The sequence below is a fragment of the Cottoperca gobio genome, chromosome 19, assembly GCF_900634415.1.
Source record: "Cottoperca gobio chromosome 19, fCotGob3.1, whole genome shotgun sequence".
NCBI classification, from domain to species: Eukaryota; Metazoa; Chordata; class Actinopteri; order Perciformes; family Bovichtidae; genus Cottoperca; species Cottoperca gobio.
This window is the reverse complement of record NC_041373.1, coordinates 20,850,036-20,870,427: the sequence shown is the minus strand read 5'-3', so window position 1 is coordinate 20,870,427 and position 20,392 is coordinate 20,850,036. Positions and strand designations below refer to the sequence as shown.

General features: G+C 39.7%; 2 protein-coding genes across 4 annotated transcripts in view; both read right to left on the bottom strand.

The window, feature by feature from the left end:
- Window positions 1–372: 372 nt before the first annotated feature.
- On the bottom strand, window positions 373–9,510 carry LOC115025132 (phytanoyl-CoA hydroxylase-interacting protein-like). Its single transcript, XM_029457224.1, has 6 exons — window positions 9,316–9,510; window positions 3,285–3,478; window positions 2,844–3,018; window positions 2,169–2,286; window positions 1,889–2,069; window positions 373–1,467 (listed from the first exon to the last, which is right to left on the bottom strand). The coding sequence occupies exons 1-6, from the start codon at window positions 9,389–9,391 to the stop codon at window positions 1,093–1,095; spliced, it is 1,119 nt and encodes a 372-aa protein (XP_029313084.1). The 5' UTR covers window positions 9,392–9,510; the 3' UTR covers window positions 373–1,092.
- A 3,489-nt stretch (window positions 9,511–12,999) lies between these two features.
- Window positions 13,000–20,392, bottom strand: part of LOC115025012 (SUN domain-containing protein 1-like) — a 13,714-nt gene continuing 6,321 nt past the window's right edge. For all 3 annotated transcript variants that reach the window (XM_029456971.1, XM_029456970.1, XM_029456972.1), the window contains 14 exons: window positions 19,992–20,045; window positions 19,832–19,895; window positions 18,454–18,518; window positions 18,152–18,330; window positions 17,788–18,075; window positions 17,258–17,329; window positions 16,359–16,420; window positions 16,074–16,218; window positions 15,464–15,751; window positions 15,277–15,361; window positions 15,083–15,198; window positions 14,660–14,827; window positions 14,494–14,586; window positions 13,000–14,166 (listed from right to left, as the gene is read on the bottom strand). In XM_029456971.1, the coding sequence (XP_029312831.1) occupies window positions 14,053–14,166; window positions 14,494–14,586; window positions 14,660–14,827; window positions 15,083–15,198; window positions 15,277–15,361; window positions 15,464–15,751; window positions 16,074–16,218; window positions 16,359–16,420; window positions 17,258–17,329; window positions 17,788–18,075; window positions 18,152–18,330; window positions 18,454–18,518; window positions 19,832–19,895; window positions 19,992–20,045 (1,793 nt within the window). In that variant the 3' untranslated portion in view covers window positions 13,000–14,052. The remainder of the gene's footprint in view (window positions 14,167–14,493; window positions 14,587–14,659; window positions 14,828–15,082; window positions 15,199–15,276; window positions 15,362–15,463; window positions 15,752–16,073; window positions 16,219–16,358; window positions 16,421–17,257; window positions 17,330–17,787; window positions 18,076–18,151; window positions 18,331–18,453; window positions 18,519–19,831; window positions 19,896–19,991; window positions 20,046–20,392) is intronic.

Here is a 20,392-nt window from a genome sequence, read left to right as displayed (position 1 = left end):
TTGATATTATATATATATATATTTATATATTTATATATATATATATATATATATTTATATATAATATATAATAATATATATGTAAATTTACAAACATTTTACAAAAATAAATCTTGGATATTCTCTGAGAATAAAAGTTGTAAATGTACACGATAAAACTCACAAATTTTAAGGAAAAATACTCTTAATTTCCCAAAACTTTGATATTCTCTAAAATTAAAGTCATAAATGGATATTCTCCGAGATTAAAGATATTAAAGATAAAACTCACAAATTTACATGGAAAAAATCTCTTCATTTCCGAGAATAAAGTCGTAAATTTACATGAAGAAAACTTTGATATTTCTCTGACATTGAAGAAGAAAACATGGATGTTATTCAGCGTTCGGTTTTATTAAAAGACATGTTTTCCGCTAGACTCAATTAGCATCGCAATTAATATAACAGTTAATATGATATTACGGATGCATCTTGCTAATCAAGCTAGCTAGCTCTACCACTTGAGTCAGCCGCTGAATTAGCGTTTGTTGTGGTAACGGTATCTGCCTTCGCCGGGCCTCGCTCTTCCTCAGCTCCACCCTCTCATCCAAATATGGTCACTTCTGGTTCCAAAAAACAAGATGTCCACAAACCAATGGGTGACATCACGATGACTACGCCCATTTATTTTAAACAGACTGGTTTCACAAAAGAGCTGTAATATCTTTAAAGTTAAATATGTAACTATGGTTCTCTGAATTCTGAATAACCAGGAAGATTTATAATCGCAGAATCAAAAGAAGGAATAATACTGTAAAGTAATGTGAACATTTGCACATTTCTTGGATAATTTTGTACATTGCTGCACAAAACAAACAGATATATTGAATATATTTTCAATATTTGTTTCTTGATTTTTGCAATACTTGCTTTCATTTTTTATATATCTTACTATGTTAATGTTATGTACCAATACACAGTGAGGATACAATTTTAAAAAGTGGATTTAGTGTTTTATTAAATGGTTTTCCTGCGAGCTAGGAAATTGGTAGCACTTAGCTAGCCGGTTGTTCCACGTCAGTTGTTAGCTCGTCGTCCGGTCGAATCATCCGGCTAACGTCCCACACTGATGTTGCAGATCTTGCAGCTGGGGTCTTTCTTGGCGTTCACGGTGGACTGACTCAGGAGCTGTTGCCCACTGATGCGTGCGACCGTCCCCAAAGACAGATCCACCGGCTCCGTGTAGATCACCTCCAGGATGACGTCCTGCGCGTGACGGAAAGAGAGTGAGCCGTCATCGTCCTCCGTGCAGTGCAGGAAGCAATTGTTGGATCTGTCCAGCGCCGGCAGCCTTCCTTTGCAGAAGGCGTCTCCGGCGGAGCCGGCAGGAGCCAGGACCAGGGTGACGTAGTGGTAGGACGTGTACATGCAGTAGAAGTCCCCAAAGTAGACGTTGGTGTTCTGGTTGAAGAGGACGTCTGCTTGGATCTGTGCAGAAATTAATTAAGAAATGTGTTATCTTCTTTATTGAAGGACTGCATTGGTGTTAGCTGGGTGTACCTGATAAACTGGGTGTACCCGTTGAACCGGGTGTACCCGATGAAGGCTCCTCAATGATTCCTCGAGATTTAAATAAAAGGTTGAAAGAATGAAAACTGTACAACCAACGAGATGAAACTCGCACATTTGAAAAGAGAGAAACTTGTATTTTCGACCTAAAAGATTAAAGTTGTAAATTTACAAGAAATACTATTCTCTGAGATTAAAGAAGAAAACGTGTTATCTTATTGTTATCTTTCTGCGAGACTAAACCATCTAAATTCTGAGGTTGAATAAATGAAAGAAGGAAACCAGCAGATGTTTCTCTCCAGCATGAACAGTTAGAGTGATGTGTGGTCTGTGTCTGTACCTGGAAGCGGTAGGGTCCGTATGGGGAGTCCTGGGGGGGTTTCCCTGTGTTGAACTCGGTGTTGCAGCTGAAGAAGACCCCCTCCAGTTTACCGCTGATGGGCGACCCGTGGCTGCCGCTGTTGTCTTTAACCGACGGCAGCATGCGGCAGCACTGAGCATCTCTGGAGCGATAAGACGGGCTGCAGACAGCAACACACAAAGAAAATAAGATATAATATATATGAAATAGAAAATGGACACACACACACACACACACACACACACACACACACACACACCTGTCCTGTTGGAAGTACTCCTTCTGTTGGTTTCTGTAGAAGACGGTGAACGGCAGCAACCGGCCAGCAATCGCTTCGGCTTTCTGCAGCAGCTGGTTCAGATGGACGGTGGAATAATCTGCAGAATACACACATGAAGCAAAACGCAACAGAATACTTGGTCTTGTTAAGAAAAGATATCGGGGGCGTAAACTTCCGCTGACTAGAAACGTATTCATGAAACAAGCAAATGTGTAACGGACGATGAGTTTAGTCGGATGAGAGCGACGAGTCTGGCTGCAGATGTGAACCAGTTCTCCTTAATGATCCCATAATCTCAAGAAAACTAAATGATCTCCAGAAAGGTTTTTGTTTTGTGTCTCTATGTAGTTTAGTAGGTTTAGTTTCTTTGTCTGCAACCCGTCTCCAGAATTACGCTCCCATTTGCAGGGAAACATATTTTCTCCTAGATCACGGTCGCAAACAAAAATACTGTTCTGTTTAGACTAAAGATCGTGGTTGTGGACGGATTAGAAACGTATTTGTGACACTTGAAAAACAAACGTAATGCGGGACAAAATACTAATTACCGATGCAGTTTAGACGGAGCGTCATTTCAATAGACCAGACAAACAAACTTTTATCTTTCATTCACAGGAAATTAAGTTTAGTAGAGTTTAGAGTTTAAATGTGGACCTGCGGTGCAGAACTCGATGATCTCGCTCCACGGAGAAACGGCGTAGTCTCCGTCCGGCTGTTTGGCGGCGGTCTGAACGGATACAGTGTACTCGGTGCGAGGACTCAGGAACCAATGACCTCTCACTGTCATCGGCAGGGGAACCGCCTTCGCCACCAGCTTCGTCGGCACGTCCTGAAACACGTAGACGCAGGAAGAGTTTTCAGTAACTGGACTAATAATAATGAAAATGTGTCTTTATTCTCGACATTTCTAATTTATTCAGCACGTTTTCGACTTTACTCTGAAATACTACATTTAAATAAACCTCACTTCCTGTCCAGGTAGACCATAATACTCTCACACAGTTTCTTAACGTTTCGTCACAGAAGTTAAGAATCTAACTTTTCCCTCAGAGGTTCCTTCAACATGTAGTTGTGTTCGTCCTCCGTGAGGCTGACCTTGTGTTTGAACTTGTTCTCCTTCTTGTTCTCCTTCTTGTTGAGGTCGATGAAGTAGTGCGTGATCTTCTCTCGACCTCGACGCTCCATGTCCCAGCTGATCCTGAAGGAGTCGCAGGTGATGCTGCTGATCCGGGTCTGCTGAGGAACAGGCAGCTCGTCGTCCCTGAGGTCGCAGTCTGCAGACTCTGTGGCTGCAGGACACTTTATTTATTCATACAGCTAACATTCAGGTAACATACGGGTAACATTCAGGTAACATTCAGGTAACATACGGGTAACATTCAGGTAACATACGGGTAACATTCAGGTAACATACGGGTAACATACGGGTAACATTCAGGTAACATTCAGGTAACATACGGGTAACATACAGGTAACATTCAGGTAACATACGGGTAACATACGGGTAACATTCAGGTAACATACGAGTAACATTCAGGTAACATACGGGTAACATTCAGGTAACATACGGGTAACATACGGGTAACATTCAGGTAACATACGAGTAACATTCAGGTAACATACGGGTAACATTCAGGTAACATACGGGTAACATACGGGTAACATACGGGTAACATTCAGGTAACATACGGGTAACATACGGGTAACATACGGTAACATTCAGGTACATACGGGTAACATACGGGTAACATTCAGGTAACATACGAGTAACATTCAGGTAACATACGGGTAACATTCAGGTAACATACGGGTAACATACGGGTAACATACGGGTAACATTCAGGTAAAATTCAGGTAACATACGGGTAACATTCAGGTAAAATTCAGGTAACATACGGGTAACATACAGGTAACATTCAGGTAACATACGGGTAACATACGGGTAACATACGGGTAACATTCAGGTAACATACGGGTAACATACGGGTAACATTCAGGTAACATACGGGTAACATTCAGGTAACATACGGGTAACATTCAGGTAACATTCAGGTAACATACGGGTAACATTCAGGTAACATTCAGGTAACATACGGGCAACATTCAGGTAAGATACGGGTAACATTCAGGTAACATACGTGTAACATTCAGGTAACATACGGGTACATTCAGGTAAGATACAGGTAACATTCAGGTAACATACGGGTAACATACGGGTAACATTCAGGTAAGATACGGGTAACATTCAGGTAAGAAGATACGGGTAACATTCAGGTAACATATGGGTAACATTCAGGTAACATTCGGGTAACATTCGGGTAACATTCAGGTATCGTTCGGGTAACGTTCGGGTAACGTTCGGGTAACATACAGGTAACATTCAGCTAACATTCAGGTAACATACGGGTAACATTCAGGTAAGATACGGGTAACATTCAGGTAACATACGGGTAACATTCAGGTAAGATACGGGTAACATTCAGTAACATACGGGTAACATTCAGGTAACATTCAGGTAACATACGGGTAACATTCAGGTAACATTCAGGTAACATCGGGTAACATTCAGGTAACATACGGGTAACATTCAGGTAACATTCAGGTAACTACGGGTAACATTCAGGTAACATTCAGGTAAGATACGGGTAACATTCAGGGTAACATACGGGTAACATTCAGGCTAACATTCAGGTAACATACGGTAACATTCAGGTAACATTCAGGTAACATACGGGTAACATTCAGGTAACATACGGGTAACATTCAGGTAACATACGGGTAACATACGGGTAACATACGGGTAACATTCAGGTAACATACGGGTAACATACGGGTAACATACGGGTAACATTCAGGTAACATACGGGTAACATTCAGGTAAGATACGGGTAACATTCAGGTAACATACGGGTAACATTCAGGTAACATACGGGTAACATTCAGGTAACATACGGGTAACATTCAGGTAAGATACGGGTAACATTCAGGTAACATACGGGTAACATTCAGCTAACATTCAGGTAACATACGGGTAACATACGGGTAACATTCAGGTAACATACGGGTAACATTCAGGTAACATTCAGGTAACATACGGGTAACATTCAGGTAACATTCAGGTAACATACGGGTAACATTCAGGTAACATACGGGTAACATTCAGCTAACATTCAGGTAACATACGGGTAACATACGGGTAACATTCAGGTAACATACGGGTAACATTCAGGTAACATTCAGGTAACATATGGGTAACATACGGGTAACATACGGGTAAAATTCAGGTAACATTCAGGTAACATACGGGTAACATTCAGGTAACATACGGGTAACATTCAGGTAACATTCAGGTAACATACGGGTAACATTCAGGTAACATTCAGGTAACATACGGGTAACATTCAGGTAACATACGGGTAACATTCAGGTAACATTCAGGTAACATACGGGTAACATTCAGGTAACATTCAGGTAACATACGGGCAACATTCAGGTAAGATACGGGTAACATTCAGGTAACATACGTGTAACATTCAGGTAACATACGGGTAACATTCAGGTAAGATACAGGTAACATTCAGGTAACATACGGGTAACATACGGGTAACATACGGGTAACATTCAGGTAAGATACGGGTAACATTCAGGTAACATATGGGTAACATTCGGGTAACATTCGGGTAACATTCGGGTAACATTCAGGTATCGTTCGGGTAACGTTCGGGTAACGTTCGGGTAACATACAGGTAACATTCAGCTAACATTCAGGTAACATACGGGTAACATACGGGTAACATTCAGGTAAGATACGGGTAACATTCAGGTAACATACGGGTAACATTCAGGTAAGATACGGGTAACATTCAGGTAACATACGGGTAACATTCAGGTAACATACGGGTAACATTCAGGTAACATTCAGGTAACATACGGGTAACATTCAGGTAACATACGGGTAACATTCAGGTAACATTCAGGTAACATACGGGTAACATTCAGGTAACATTCAGGTAAGATACAGGTAACATTCAGGTAACATACGGGTAACATTCAGCTAACATTCAGGTAACATACGGGTAACATACGGGTAACATTCAGGTAACATACGGGTAACATTCAGGTAACATTCAGGTAACATACGGGTAACATACGGGTAACATTCAGGTAACATACGGGTAACATTCAGGTAACATTCAGGTAACATACGGGTAACATTCAGGTAACATTCAGGTAACATACGTTCAGGTAACATTCAGGTAACATACGGGTAACATTCAGGTAACATTCAGGTAACATACGGGTAACATTCAGGTAACATTCAGGTAAGATACAGGTAACATTCAGGTAACATACGGGTAACATTCAGCTAACATTCAGGTAACATACGGGTAACATACGGGTAACATTCAGGTAACATACGGGTAACATTCAGGTAACATTCAGGTAACATACGGGTAACATACGGGTAACATACGGGTAACATTCAGGTAACATTCAGGTAACATACGGGTAACATACGGGTAACATTCAGGTAACATACGGGTAACATACGGGTAACATACGGGTAACATTCAGGTAACATACGGGTAACATACGGGTAACATACGGGTAACATTCAGGTAACATACGGGTAACATTCAGGTAAGATACGGGTAACATTCAGGTAACATACGGGTAACATTCAGGTAACATACGGGTACATTCAGGTAACATACGGGTAACATTCAGGTAACATACGGGTAAACATACGGGTAACATACGGGTAACATTCAGGTAACATACGGGTAACATTCAGGTAAGATACGGGTAACATTCAGGTAACATACGGGTAACATTCAGGTAACATACGGGTAACATTCAGGTAAGATACGGGTAACATTCAGGTAACATACGGGTAACATTCAGCTAACATTCAGGTAACATACGGGTAACATACGGGTAACATTCAGGTAACATACGGGTAACATTCAGGTAACATTCAGGTAACATACGGGTAACATACGGGTAACATACGGGTAAAATTCAGGTAACATTCAGGTAACATACGGGTAACATTCAGGTAACATACGGGTAATATTCAGGTAACATTCAGGTAACATACGGGTAACATTCAGGTAACATTCAGGTAACATACGGGTAACATTCAGGTAACATACGGGTAACATTCAGGTAACATTCAGGTAACATACGGGTAACATTCAGGTAACATTCAGGTAACATACGGGCAACATTCAGGTAAGATACGGGTAACATTCAGGTAACATACGTGTAACATTCAGGTAACATACGGGTAACATTCAGGTAAGATACAGGTAACATTCAGGTAACATACGGGTAACATACGGGTAACATTCAGGTAAGATACGGGTAACATTCAGGTAACATATGGGTAACATTCAGGTAACATTCGGGTAACATTCGGGTAACATTCAGGTATCGTTCGGGTAACGTTCGGGTAACGTTCGGGTAACATACAGGTAACATTCAGCTAACATTCAGGTAACATACGGGTAACATACGGGTAACATTCAGGTAAGATACGGGTAACATTCAGGTAAGATACGGGTAACATTCAGGTAACATACGGGTAACATTCAGGTAACATACGGGTAACATTCAGGTAACATTCGGGTAACATTCGGATAACATTCAGGTATCGTTCGGGTAACATACGGGTAACATTCAGCTAACATTCAGGTAACATACGGGTAACATTCAGGTAAGATACGGGTAACATTCAGGTAACATACGGGTAACATTCAGGTAACATACGGGTAACATTCAACACTCGTTAATTAAGAAAGAAATGTAGAAATAAAATCCTTGATAATCAATTAGATGTCCAGGTTGATTTGAAAATCTTTAATCTGCTGCTGGTTAAAATAATATAAAACAAATTAAGACAAAGAAATAAATCAATCAACCCCGGTCTCCCCTACTTTAGTACTTAGTTACTTTTCTACTCAAAGATCAAAGCTTAAGAGGAGAAACGTACCCGATGATGTAAGAGGTGTGTGTGTGTGTGTGTGTGTGGGATTAACCCATTGACTCACATTTCAGTATTTAGCTAAAGTATAGTTTGTTTTTTCTGCAAAGGTTGATGAAATATATTTTTTTTATCTTAAAAATACCCACTAAAATATGCAAATATTGCAGACATGTAGTACAGAGAAGTATGGATTTAAATAAATAACAACATTTTAAAAATTAGTGCTGATATTGAAAAAATCTGAGAAATTGTTATTTTGCATTTATGTATGTATATTCTTTTATTTTGTATTCTTAACCTCCGCTAGAATATTTTACTCAACCAGATATGAACTCACACTGTTTCTCTTTCCCTTACACTGGCCCTTTAACTCGAGCAATACACCATGACAGGAAGATGTTTCAGGGTTTCTTCTCCCCCCCCCCCCCTACTCGCACCCCCCAGAGGACAAAGGCTGCAGAGACTGAACAAGGAGCCTGTTGAGTTTAAACTGTGACGCCTTGTTTCTCTTGGAAACTCATTTAAACTTTCCTCTAAAGGAGGAAAACGTCCCAAAGTATTTGTGTTGAACTTATTGACGGAAGATTAAAATAAACAAAAACAAATAAAAAATGTAATAAATAAAAAGTAAATTAAAGATTAAATATCAACAATAAAAAAGGGGGGGTTGTGATGCTCACTCTTGAAATCTGAAGATGAACCGATAATGAAAACTATCGTGAGCTGCAGCTCTACAATCCACTAATTGATTAATGGACTAATTGTTTCAGCCACTTGTAGAAACTGTTGAGACAAAACTTCAGATTATATGAATATATATAAAAATACTCATTTGTAACAGACTAGGAACAGCTTTTTAATATCGCCAGCGCCAAATACTTTACTTTAAAATAACCAGAAGGAATGAGAAATATTGAGACAAACTTCATTTTCTGATACTGAAGCCCCCCCCCCAAAGAGACAAAACAACTACAAAGAGACACAAAACTAAATAGTGTGGAGTCAGAATACACAGTGTGGACGTGGAGATTTCCATCGTAGCGTAAAGCAGATTATACTCAAGTCACCAGAAACACTGTGCATGAATGATGGCCATCACACACACACACACACACACACACACACACACACACTGACCTTCCCTGTCACACAGCTGCAGACTCTTCAGCTCCACACTGGGACTGTTCACGCTGCTGTGAGGAGCCTCCATCATGTTCACATCCAGAGGATTAAATCTCAGAACAGGAAGTGAACAGAAAACATTCAGTTTAACATCTGAATGTTTTCTGTGACGCTCCGTTAGTTTCCATCCAGCCTCAGTCTGACTGAAGCCCCCCCCACTCTCTATCCCCACGTGTGACGTCACAGGGCGATCCAGCAGAGAGGTTTTCTTTTTACAATCTATTATTCTATTACCAGCGCTGTGTATTAGTAGCGTATATATAATAACAAGAACTCCCTGAAGAATGTGCAAGAAATTTTTTTCTGAAAAAACAAAAATATTCTCTGAGATTAAATTTGAGAAGTTTTATTCTGGTAGATATTAAGAAATTAAATGAAAGTGGTAAATGTACCAGAAACATCAGCTATATCTATCTATCAGATATATATCTATCTATCAGATATATATATATATCTATCAGATATATATATATATCTATCAGATATATATATATCTATCAGATATATATATATCTGATAGATATATATATATCTGATAGATATATATCTGATAGATATATATATCTGATAGATATATATATATCAGATATATATATATCTATCAGATATATATATATATATCTGATAGATATATATATATATCTGATAGATATATATATATATCTGATATATATATATATATCTATCAGATATATATATATATATCTATCAGATATATATATATATATATCTGATAGATATATATATATATCAGATAGATATATATATATATCTGATAGATATATATATATATATCAGATATATATATATATATCTGATATATATATATATCTATCAGATATATATATATCTATCAGATATATATATATCTATCAGATATATATATATATATATCAGATATATATATATATATCTGATATATATATATATCTATCAGATATATATATATCTATCAGATATATATATATATCTGATAGATATATATATATATCTATCAGATATATATATATATATCTGATAGATATATATATATATCTGATAGATATATATATATATCTGATAGATATATATATATCTGATATATATATATATATATCTGATATATATATATATATCTATCAGAGATATATATATATCAGATATATATATCTGATAGATATATATATATCTGATAGATATATATATATATATCTGATAGATATATATATCAGATATATATATATCTGATAGATATATATATATATCTATCAGATATATATATATATATCTGATATATATCTGATATATATATATCTATCAGATATATATATCAGATATATATATATATATATCTGATATATATATATATATCTATCAGATATATATATATATCTATCAGATATATATATATATATCTATCAGATATATATATATATATCTATCAGATATATATATATATATCTATCAGATATATATATATATATCTGATATATATCTGATATATATATATATATATCTATCAGATATATATATCAGATATATATATATATATCTGATATATATATATCTATCAGATATATATATCTGATATATATCAGATAGATATATATCTATCAGATATATATATCTGATAGATATATATATATATATCTGATAGATATATATATATATATATATATATATATATATATATATATATATATATATATATATATATATATATATATATATATATATATATATATATATATATATATATATATATATATCTATATACACACACATCTCATATATTCTGTGCAGCCTGGTGTTTGTGGGAGAGATGTCATCCTGTGTGGATTAAACCTCTCGTCAGCGGGGGGGGGGGGGGGGGGGGGGGGGGGGGGGGGGATTACAGCCGGACTGAAAGTGAATTAATCTCTTATATAAAGAGATTAACTGAGCAGCTCAAACATTTATTATACGAGTTTCTTCTTCCATCACTGCACCAGCCTTTATTTCTATACTTTATATTTAACTGATGTAATGTTTCGTGTTTTATGTTCGAACTGAATTACTGATTGTTATTGTTTGAGAGGAATTCCATTTGTAAGTAATGACATAAATGAACGCAATTAAAAAGAGTATTTCTGTGAATATTAATATTCTTATATTAACCTGCACATTTCTCTTTATCTGGTGTTACCGCGGCAACCTCACACACATCCTCACATCCATGTCGCCACACACACATCCTCACACTCATCCTCACGCTCATCCTCACCCTCACACACACACACACATCTGAGAGGCTTCTGTGGAGCTACACGACTTTACCAACCGTAGTTATCTGAACAGAAAACAGGTAATCAGTGCGGTACTCGAGACTTCGGGGAAGTTGTTTTCATTGAAACTGTAACATTAAGTATAAGGTGACGCTCAGCTCATGTTTGTGTTAGGCTAACGTGAGCACTCAGTGGGTGCCAACAATAACTGATAGGGTGCCACTTCATGTCTGATCAACCTTCATCAGCCTTCTGGTTGAGGTTGTGGTTAGTGCTGTTGTACTCTTGTGATCTAACGGACTGTGTTTCATCAGATCCAGCAGCTTTTATCATCAGACTGGTCGTCCTGCCGCTGCTCATCACTGCCATGTATTTCATCCTGAAGGTACCGTACACATCTCTGTTGATTAGAGGACGGGCTGGAACGCAGCTCGGACTGAAGAGAGGAGTGATGCAGTAACTCGTATCTTTGTGCTGCCATGTCCCTCCAGGCCACCAGGGGGCAGAAGGAGAACATGGAGCTGGATTATAGAGTGGTGCAGGGATGAGTGCTAACAGAAAGTTAAGAGATGTTAACCTTCTTTTTATAGACATTAAAAACACTGAAGCTTCTATGTGTCAAAAACGTTGGTGGCTAACAAGTGGCTGAACGAGACTAAACGTCATCATGCTAACATTAGCCACGTTAGCTTAGCGGTGGTGACGTGAAGTCATGTGACCTGCTGTAGTTTCTTTATAGCCGAACGTTAGCTTCTTACTTCTGGAGATTGTGTTTACGCTTCAGAAATGATAAAAGTGTTAATCTGTGGAGATTATCCTGCTGAACAACACGTGTAAATATCATAAAGATTATTTTCTTATATAATCCCGTTGGCTTTTTGTCGAAGGAACCAGTGCGATGCTAACTTGAGGGTCGGACTATAAACGTACGTCATCCCTGCACCGCTGTATTAGAACCTCGACGTCTGCAGAGGAAGGAGCTCCAAACTGTTAATCTCACATCCATCAGCTCATTTTAATCAATGTTCCTGCGTTTGATGGTCGATTTGTGATTTCTTTCATGAATTCTCTCAAATCCATCTGCGGTTATGATCATCTGTATGAATCATGTTTACATTTATGCTGACGAAGGTAACGTGTCATCAACTAAATGTCCAAAGCAGGTAAATTACACTTCAAAAAGTCTGGAATATTTTTGTACAAATTCCTTTTTACCCGTCATCATTCTTAACATCAGCTGTTGAGTCTCGTGTTTAAATCTTTAAGTCTGCAGACGGAGCTCGTTTATATTTCTGACTCATGTTTGCTCCGAAAACGTGTTTGTTACCAAAACAAACATGGACGCCAACTGGAATGTGCGAAATAAAACCTTTAAAAACGAGTTTTCACACGCCAATAAAATCTCCACATCTTTATTATGTCCGGCTTGAAACCACATACAACACAAACAAATAGTATATTATGTAAAAATAAGTGCTAATAAATAAAAACTATTTTCCTGTTAATAACCTGAAGACTAAAATAAAAAGATCTTAAAGCAGTTTATTCATTTAAAGCAGAAGATTTCTCTGAATTCCCTTTTGAGACTTTTCTCTGCTCGTCGTCCTGCAGCACTACGTCGTCGACGTCGACCTGCAGCACTACGTCGTCGACGTCGACCTGCAGCACTACGTCGTCGACGTCGACCTGCAGCACTACGTCGTCGACGTCGACCTGCAGCACTACGTCGTCGACGTCGACCTGCAGCACTACGACGACGTCGTCAAATTAAAAAGAAAGAACTTGTTTCACTTCGATCATTTAATTTAAGTTTAAGTTTGTTTTACAAAAAGGTTTCTCAAGATTATCTTAAAACTCATCGCTTAACAAAATGTATATTTGGCAGTTTCGTGGTTGCAATTGTTCCTGTTAGATAAATAAAGACGCCGTCTTCCTCTAATATTTCTTCATCGATGTTCCTCCATCGTGGCTCAGTGAGGAAACACAGCGAGGACATTTCATTCTGACGTTTCGTTTGAAACTGCTGACGCGTCGATGCATTTCACACAGAACGTTTGGATTCTGCCTCACTCACCCTAAACCAGCAGACGGCAAACTGTCGTTGAGAATAAACTAATAAACTATAGTTTACGCATTTAGTGGAAGTTTTATTAAAAAGCCCCAATACTAAAGTCACGACTTTCTGCTCACGTCTGAATTACCGCAGCGCAAAAATGCAACCCATAAAGAAGAACGGGCTAAAACATGGCGGACATTTAAACAGTAAATACAAAACACGGATATAAAATAAAACTATGGGCAGAATAAGAGTGCGTCCTTTGTCCACAGGAAACTGACGACGCTCAGTTTAAAGTCATTGCGGTGCGTTAGCAGCGAGAGGCCGTTACTTCTCTGAACAACGCGACGGTGTTTCTCTGCCGTCTCCACGTGGTTCGTCTCCGCGGCGTCCTCAGGCGTCCACGGGCGCCCCGTGCACTCTGAAGCGGTACATGCACGTGTACTCCTGGTGGCCCCAGTTGGACAACACCTGAACCTCGATGATCTGGAAGGCTGCGTCGTTCTCCTGTTGGAAACATAACGTCGGGCGTGAAGGAGAGAGCCGGGTGTCATCTGCATATCGGAACACCGAGTGTAAACTTAAAGACATTTTTAAAATATGATGAAGGAAACATTAAATAAATTATATTCTTATAACTTCAGCAACATTTCATGTTTTAATTTCTAAGAGACTTTCAGGTGAAGGTTTGAAACCACGTCAGGTCCGTTCTTATGGACTCTTCTCACCTGAACCATCTGTTCCACATGTTTACCTGCTGTAACTTCTATAACGTTACAGGAGTTGTTATTTAAATGGTGCAAACCAGCCTAAAGTAAAGACGTCAGCACTCACAGTGACGGGGTACGTCTGCAGAGCTTCTCCGTCCTCGTCGTAGGTGTAGGAGCCGAGCGGCGTCCCTCTCTCCTGACTCTCATCGTCCAGACCCTGGAAACAAAAAACGTTTTAAGCAAAGCGAACATGTCGGGTCGGGGATGCTGCCAGCGTCTTGTTCTCTCACGTAGACGTTGAAGTCTCGGGGCGCGCTGTGCAGAGTCCTGCTGGGTGCCAGAATTCTGGGGATGTGCTCCAGGGAGAAGGCGGTGGGGAAGATCCTCATGGAGAGCCGGATCACCAAGAAGCCTGTGGAGCCTCTGAAGGCCCAGCAGTTCCCTGGATGGACGTCTGGCTGCATGAGGAGCAGACGTTACACACACAGAGTTTATAATGTGAAACACAAATGATAAACTACAACACGCTGCAGGAATATTTATTAAAAACAACAAACCGGAGGAAAAGCATTTTAACAAAACGTCAACATTCAGCTCGCACTGAAACCCGAATCAGAGAAAAGTCCTGCAAGCTGAAAGTTCTGCAGGTGAAAACTAGAAAGAGTCCAAACGGCAGCAGCTTTGTGAGAACGGTTCTCCAGCAGGTGAGTTACCTGGATCACAGCTCGAGGAGACTGAGAGAAATACCAGAGAGGAAGTCCGAACAGGCTGAGCAGCGCCGCCTTCGTCTCGTACGTCTCCGAGCAGCGGGTGCTCAGGATGCTGCCCCCTGCAGGACGACAGCAGAAAACAGTCAACTGCACATCATCAGATTAGTAAACAAACAAACAAACGTTTTGTTTCCGACCTCCAGACTCCAGAGCGTAGTCCGCCAGGCCGGTGCGGTCCTGAGAAAACAGGCGCAGAGCGTTCTTCACGATCACGTGCACGTCCTGCAAGAGACGAGCGCTTAGTCAGGAAACTAAAGCGTGTGTGAAAGACTCATTTAAAAAGAACATATAATAATCTCCATAACCCCCCCCCGCCCCTCTCACCTCCTGGGTGACGGCGGCCCCAGCAGCCCCGGCGGCGTGCAGGACGGCCTCTCTGGCCGTGGCCTCGCTGCGGCTCTGCTCCAGCTGCAGGCCGATGCTCTGAAGGAGGCTGCGCTCCAGAGAGGCCAGCGCCTCCTGCAGGTCGGCCGCGCTGACGTAGTGCTGCGACAGCTGCTGGAGGAGAGACTCCGGGAGGCCGTCGGTGGCGTCTCCCGAGGCCCGGCCCCCCACCGCCAGCTGGTTGCCGTAGAGCAGAACCCGAACCTCCTCCCGAACCTGAGCGGAGATCTGAGAGACGACACGTTGATACAGAATCAGAAGAAAACACTTCAGGCAGATTTTACACATTTTAAATTTGAAAAGATGCATTTAAAAATTAAAACAATTTAACTTTCAAACATTTCCTAAGTAACATTAAAGCATCTCACTAACGGAAGAATCAAAGTAAATAAGGTCAAAAGCAGTCCCACCGGCGAAGGGCTTTTATTGTGAAGCTACTTCAGGAAATGCAATAAGTTTGTCATTAAATGACATTTAATATAAATGTGTAATTTCTGCAGTCACAGGACGGGGACAGCTAACGAGGCTAACGAGGCTAACGGCCTCTCACCGTCTGCTGGATCGTGTCGAGTCGTCCGCAGCTATCCCGACTCCCAGACAGACGCTCAACATCACGCCTGACGTCCTCCACAGCCGCCTGCAAACGCACAACCTCCGCCAGCAAATCATCATGGGACTGCTGGTCCACACCCCCACTGCAGGAAGGGACAAGACAACTGAAGTCCAACATCTGAGACGTTTAACGGGACTAAAGAGGAGAAGTGACTTTGCTCTGTTGATGTGAACATCAAACACTGAGGGTAGTGAAGAGGAGGAGGAGGAAGAGGAAGGTCACCTGACAGCAGCTGGATGCGTTACTGAAGGTGTCAGAGCAGCTTCTTGTCTCCACTGAACCTCCTGAGCAAAAACAAACCTGATTTAAACAAGCTTAAATATAATTAAAGTAACTTAAATATAATTAAAGTATCTTAAATATAATTAAAGTAACTTAAATATAATTAAAGTAACTTAAATATAATTAAAGTATCTTAAATATAATTAAAGTATCTTAAATATAATTAAAGTAACTTAAATATAATTAAAGTAACTTAAATATAATTAAAGTAACTTAAATATAATTAAAGTATCTTAAATATAATTAAAGTAACTTAAATATAATTAAAGTAACTTAAATATAATTAAAGTATCTTAAATATAATTAAAGTATCTTAAATATAATTAAAGTAACTTAAATATAATTAAAGTAACTTAAATATAATTAAAGTAACTTAAATATAATTAAAGTAACTTAAATATAATTAAAGTATCTTAAATATAATTAAAGTAACTTAAATATAATTAAAGTATCTTAAATATAATTAAAGTATCTTAAATATAATTAAAGTAACTTAAATATAATTAAAGTAACTTAAATATAATTAAAGTATCTTAAATATAATTAAAGTAACTTAAATATAATTAAAGTATCTTAAATATAATTAAAGTATCTTAAATATAATTAAAGTAACTTAAATATAATTAAAGTAACTTAAATATAATTAAAGTATCTTAAATATAATTAAAGTAACTTAAATATAATTAAAGTATCTTAAATATAATTAAAGTAACTTAAATATAATTAAAGTAACTTAAATATAATTAAAGTATCTTAAATATAATTAAAGTATCTTAAATATAATTAAAGTAGGCTACGTAATATAAAACATCCTCAACGTGACGTGAGGCGTGTCGTACCTGCGTCCTGGCAGCGAGCGTCTGCAGCTGCAGCTCCAGCTGATCCACACGAGACGTGTCCTGCTGCTGGGACTACAGACGGAAACACAAACTCAACATTCAAAACAAAGTACTGATGCACTACAGCGGCTCTTCAGAGTGACTTCAACCAAAGAAGGATTTTACATTTACAAGACTTTATTTTATTTTCTGAGCTCCAACATGTGAAGTGGAGACGAGTTTCGTAATTAATCGATCCACTGAACATAAAAAGGATGTTTTGAAGTGGGGATTTACTTTACCGTTATCTAGTCTCTCTTCAAAGCCACAAGACTCCATTGACAAAAACACCAATTTTACCGCTCAGAACACGGGTTGCTGGTTCACCGCTGCCTCGAGCGAGTAGTTAGTTTGTGTTATTGTGAGACTTGTGTTCAAGGTTTGTTTCAGATTCACTAAAGTCACAACACCACGAACTTATCAAGGCAGCAACTCTTCTGAGTCACTGAGTCTGGTGTCTGTAAGGAACACACCAGTACATTCAGCAGTACCTGCTCCCTGTGCCGTCTCTCCTCGTCCAGTCGTCTCCTGAGCAGATCCAGCCGCTGGTCCAGCTGCTGGTCCAGCCACAGCTGCACGCCCCCCCCCTCGCTCTGCTCAGAGAGCTGGTGCTGCTGGAGGTCAGAGTACAGCTGGAGCACCTCGGTGTGTCTCTGCTCCGCATGCTGCCCTGCAGCCTCGACGCGCTCCCACAGCGCTGTCAGACTCTGCTCCAGACGGACGAGCCTCGGCGACTCCCCCGCCTCCGCCTCCTCCGCCTCCTCCGCCTCCTCCGCCTCCTGTGAAGCAACAGAAAAGTTGAGCTTTATGTGACGTGTGTAAAACACATCCCCTCCAGCAGGGCGCCGTCAGTACCTCCTCTGTAGGCCTGTAGAGCGGCTGCACTTCCCTCGACTCCTCTGCAGCGCCCTCTGCTGATTGGCTGTGGGAGGACGAGAAGATGGCGGACACACCGGGGACATCAGGGACCGCCGTCCACTCTGTGACAGCTGGAAGAGCGGACTGCAGAGCGGCTGGAAGGAACCAACACACACCTGAAGGAGAAGCAAACAGCAGCAGTTTGTATTAATTACATTTATACATCTCATCATAGAGTTCAGATGAAACAGAAAACCTCGAGGACTTTGTGAAGTTAACGTAACAAGTTTTAAACGTACTGAAGAGCAGCAGGAGGAGCAGCAGCAGGAGCAGCAGGAGGAGCAGCAGCAGTCTGAGAGGAAACCTGCAGAGAAACAGAAGCTGCTGCTCAAACTTCTAAAATCACTTTTAATTCTAATCTGAAGAAACAAGATTAAAAAGCAACGACATCCAAAACACTTTGTTTTGAGTAAACCTGCGAGTTACAGCCGACACGTTTTCATTTGTTCAGATCCAAGAAGCTTTTTATGGAGGAAGAAATAAAAGAAATAAATGCGCCGGTTCATTTGAAAATATGCAGAAAATATAAATAAAATGTATTTACTTATTTTCATCTCTTGTTTTTACCAAAGTATTCTTTATTTACACATTTCTTTTTTTATTAATATTTATGATATTTCATATCTTTAGCCTTTTAATGGCGAGTTAGTTCAAGGTGTAACATTGAATGTGTAAAGGTGTGTATTTTTGAAAAGCCTGAGATCAGACAGACGGTGTTACCACGGGAACAAGAGGAAGCTCCTCTGATAAATGTGTTTCATGTTCTTTACACAATTAGTGGAAAAGTGAAAGATTAAAGAATATTGTTGGAGAAAAACTGTCTTTAACCGATAGATTTCATCAAACTTAACAAAGTGGGGTTTGTTTATGAAACGGGAAGACTCTGAAGAATGTGTAGCAAAGGGAGTAAACCAGCTGAAGGGCCACAGGGGCCCATTGTGGATCTCATGCTTTCAACATGTGGCTCTGATCCTTTCAAACATCTACAAGAATGGTGATGAACGTGGTTTCAGGAGGTCGTTAAGTACGGCACAGATACAGATACTAGGCATGATCTCCAGTGTTATTTATACTATTTTAATTCTGTTATTTATATTATTTTAATTGACTTCACACTCATTTACATCAACACTGTGATTATTGTGCTGTAAATGCTCTGTCTCATCTTCTACTAAGTTTGATGTTTCTGCTGTGAAGCACTTTGGGCTGTAGTTCTTGTATGAAAGGTGCTCTACAAATAAAGCTTATTATTATTATTATTATTATTATAATAATCTATTTAAATAAAGAAACAAATGTAGAAATAAAAGCTCCACTCAAGTAAATTAATTTATTTCCGTTTCTTTCTCCACATGTTAATGAGGGGGCGGGTCTTGATGAGGTCACTTAACAGCCATTGGTTAATGTTGAGGCTTTTATTTATCAATCAACTCTCAGCTGTACTTTTAGAAACTAGTCTAGTTTAATTACTTTACAAAAAAAGATTTTAAATGAAGTAAAGTACCTCAAGCGCGTACTCAAGTACAGGACTGGAGTAAACGTACTTCGTGCTTCAGTACGCCTTCGTACGAGGCGACACAAAACGCTTTCAAACTCATTTAAAAAATATAAACTTGCCGAGTCAGGACGAAGCTGGAGGTCATGAGACGCCATCGTCTACTAAGCCGCCTGTACACATCACCTGCTCACACACACGGTCACATGAAGCGTTACGGTTCAGATCAGCTGTTCTCAGCTCATAAACGTAAATAAAAAGTGATGAAGATTAAACGCTCACTCAGAGATCCATCGGGAGGAAGCTGCTCGGGGCTCATGACTCCACAGGATCCAGCTGCAACACAGAGTAAACACACCGTCAGGACTCGCAGCGCAGCGGGGACCGGCGCCTGCTGCGGGACGCTGGGATTTGCATGTAGTCATGACAACAGCCAAAGTGAAAGAGGTGCAGCACATTTGTTTGGAACGGAAACGGGAGGACAGGAGACGTCAGGAGGTCCGAGTCAAAACGACCGCCTGACTCAAAGCATCATGGGAAACTGAACGTGCAGCTGAATCTCTGCCAGACCCACGTGTTCCCACGCAGGGGCCAACATATCAGCGTGCAGCGCCGCTCGGGTCCCTCAATCATCAACATTGTGATCATATTTACAGACGAGCGTGAAGTCGTTTCCTGCTCAC

Excerpts from the sequence above, each read along its gene's own strand:
- LOC115025132 (XM_029457224.1), bottom strand. The coding sequence starts at position 9,391 with ATGATGGAGGCTCCTCACAGCAGCGTGAACAGTCCCAGTGTGGAGCTG. Across the intron at positions 3,019-3,284 it reads AGAACAAGTTCAAACACAAG|GACGTGCCGACGAAGCTGGT; the intron begins GTCAGCCTCACG and ends TACGTGTTTCAG. Across the intron at positions 2,287-2,843 it reads CATCGAGTTCTGCACCGCAG|ATTATTCCACCGTCCATCTG; the intron begins GTCCACATTTAA and ends TGTATTCTGCAG.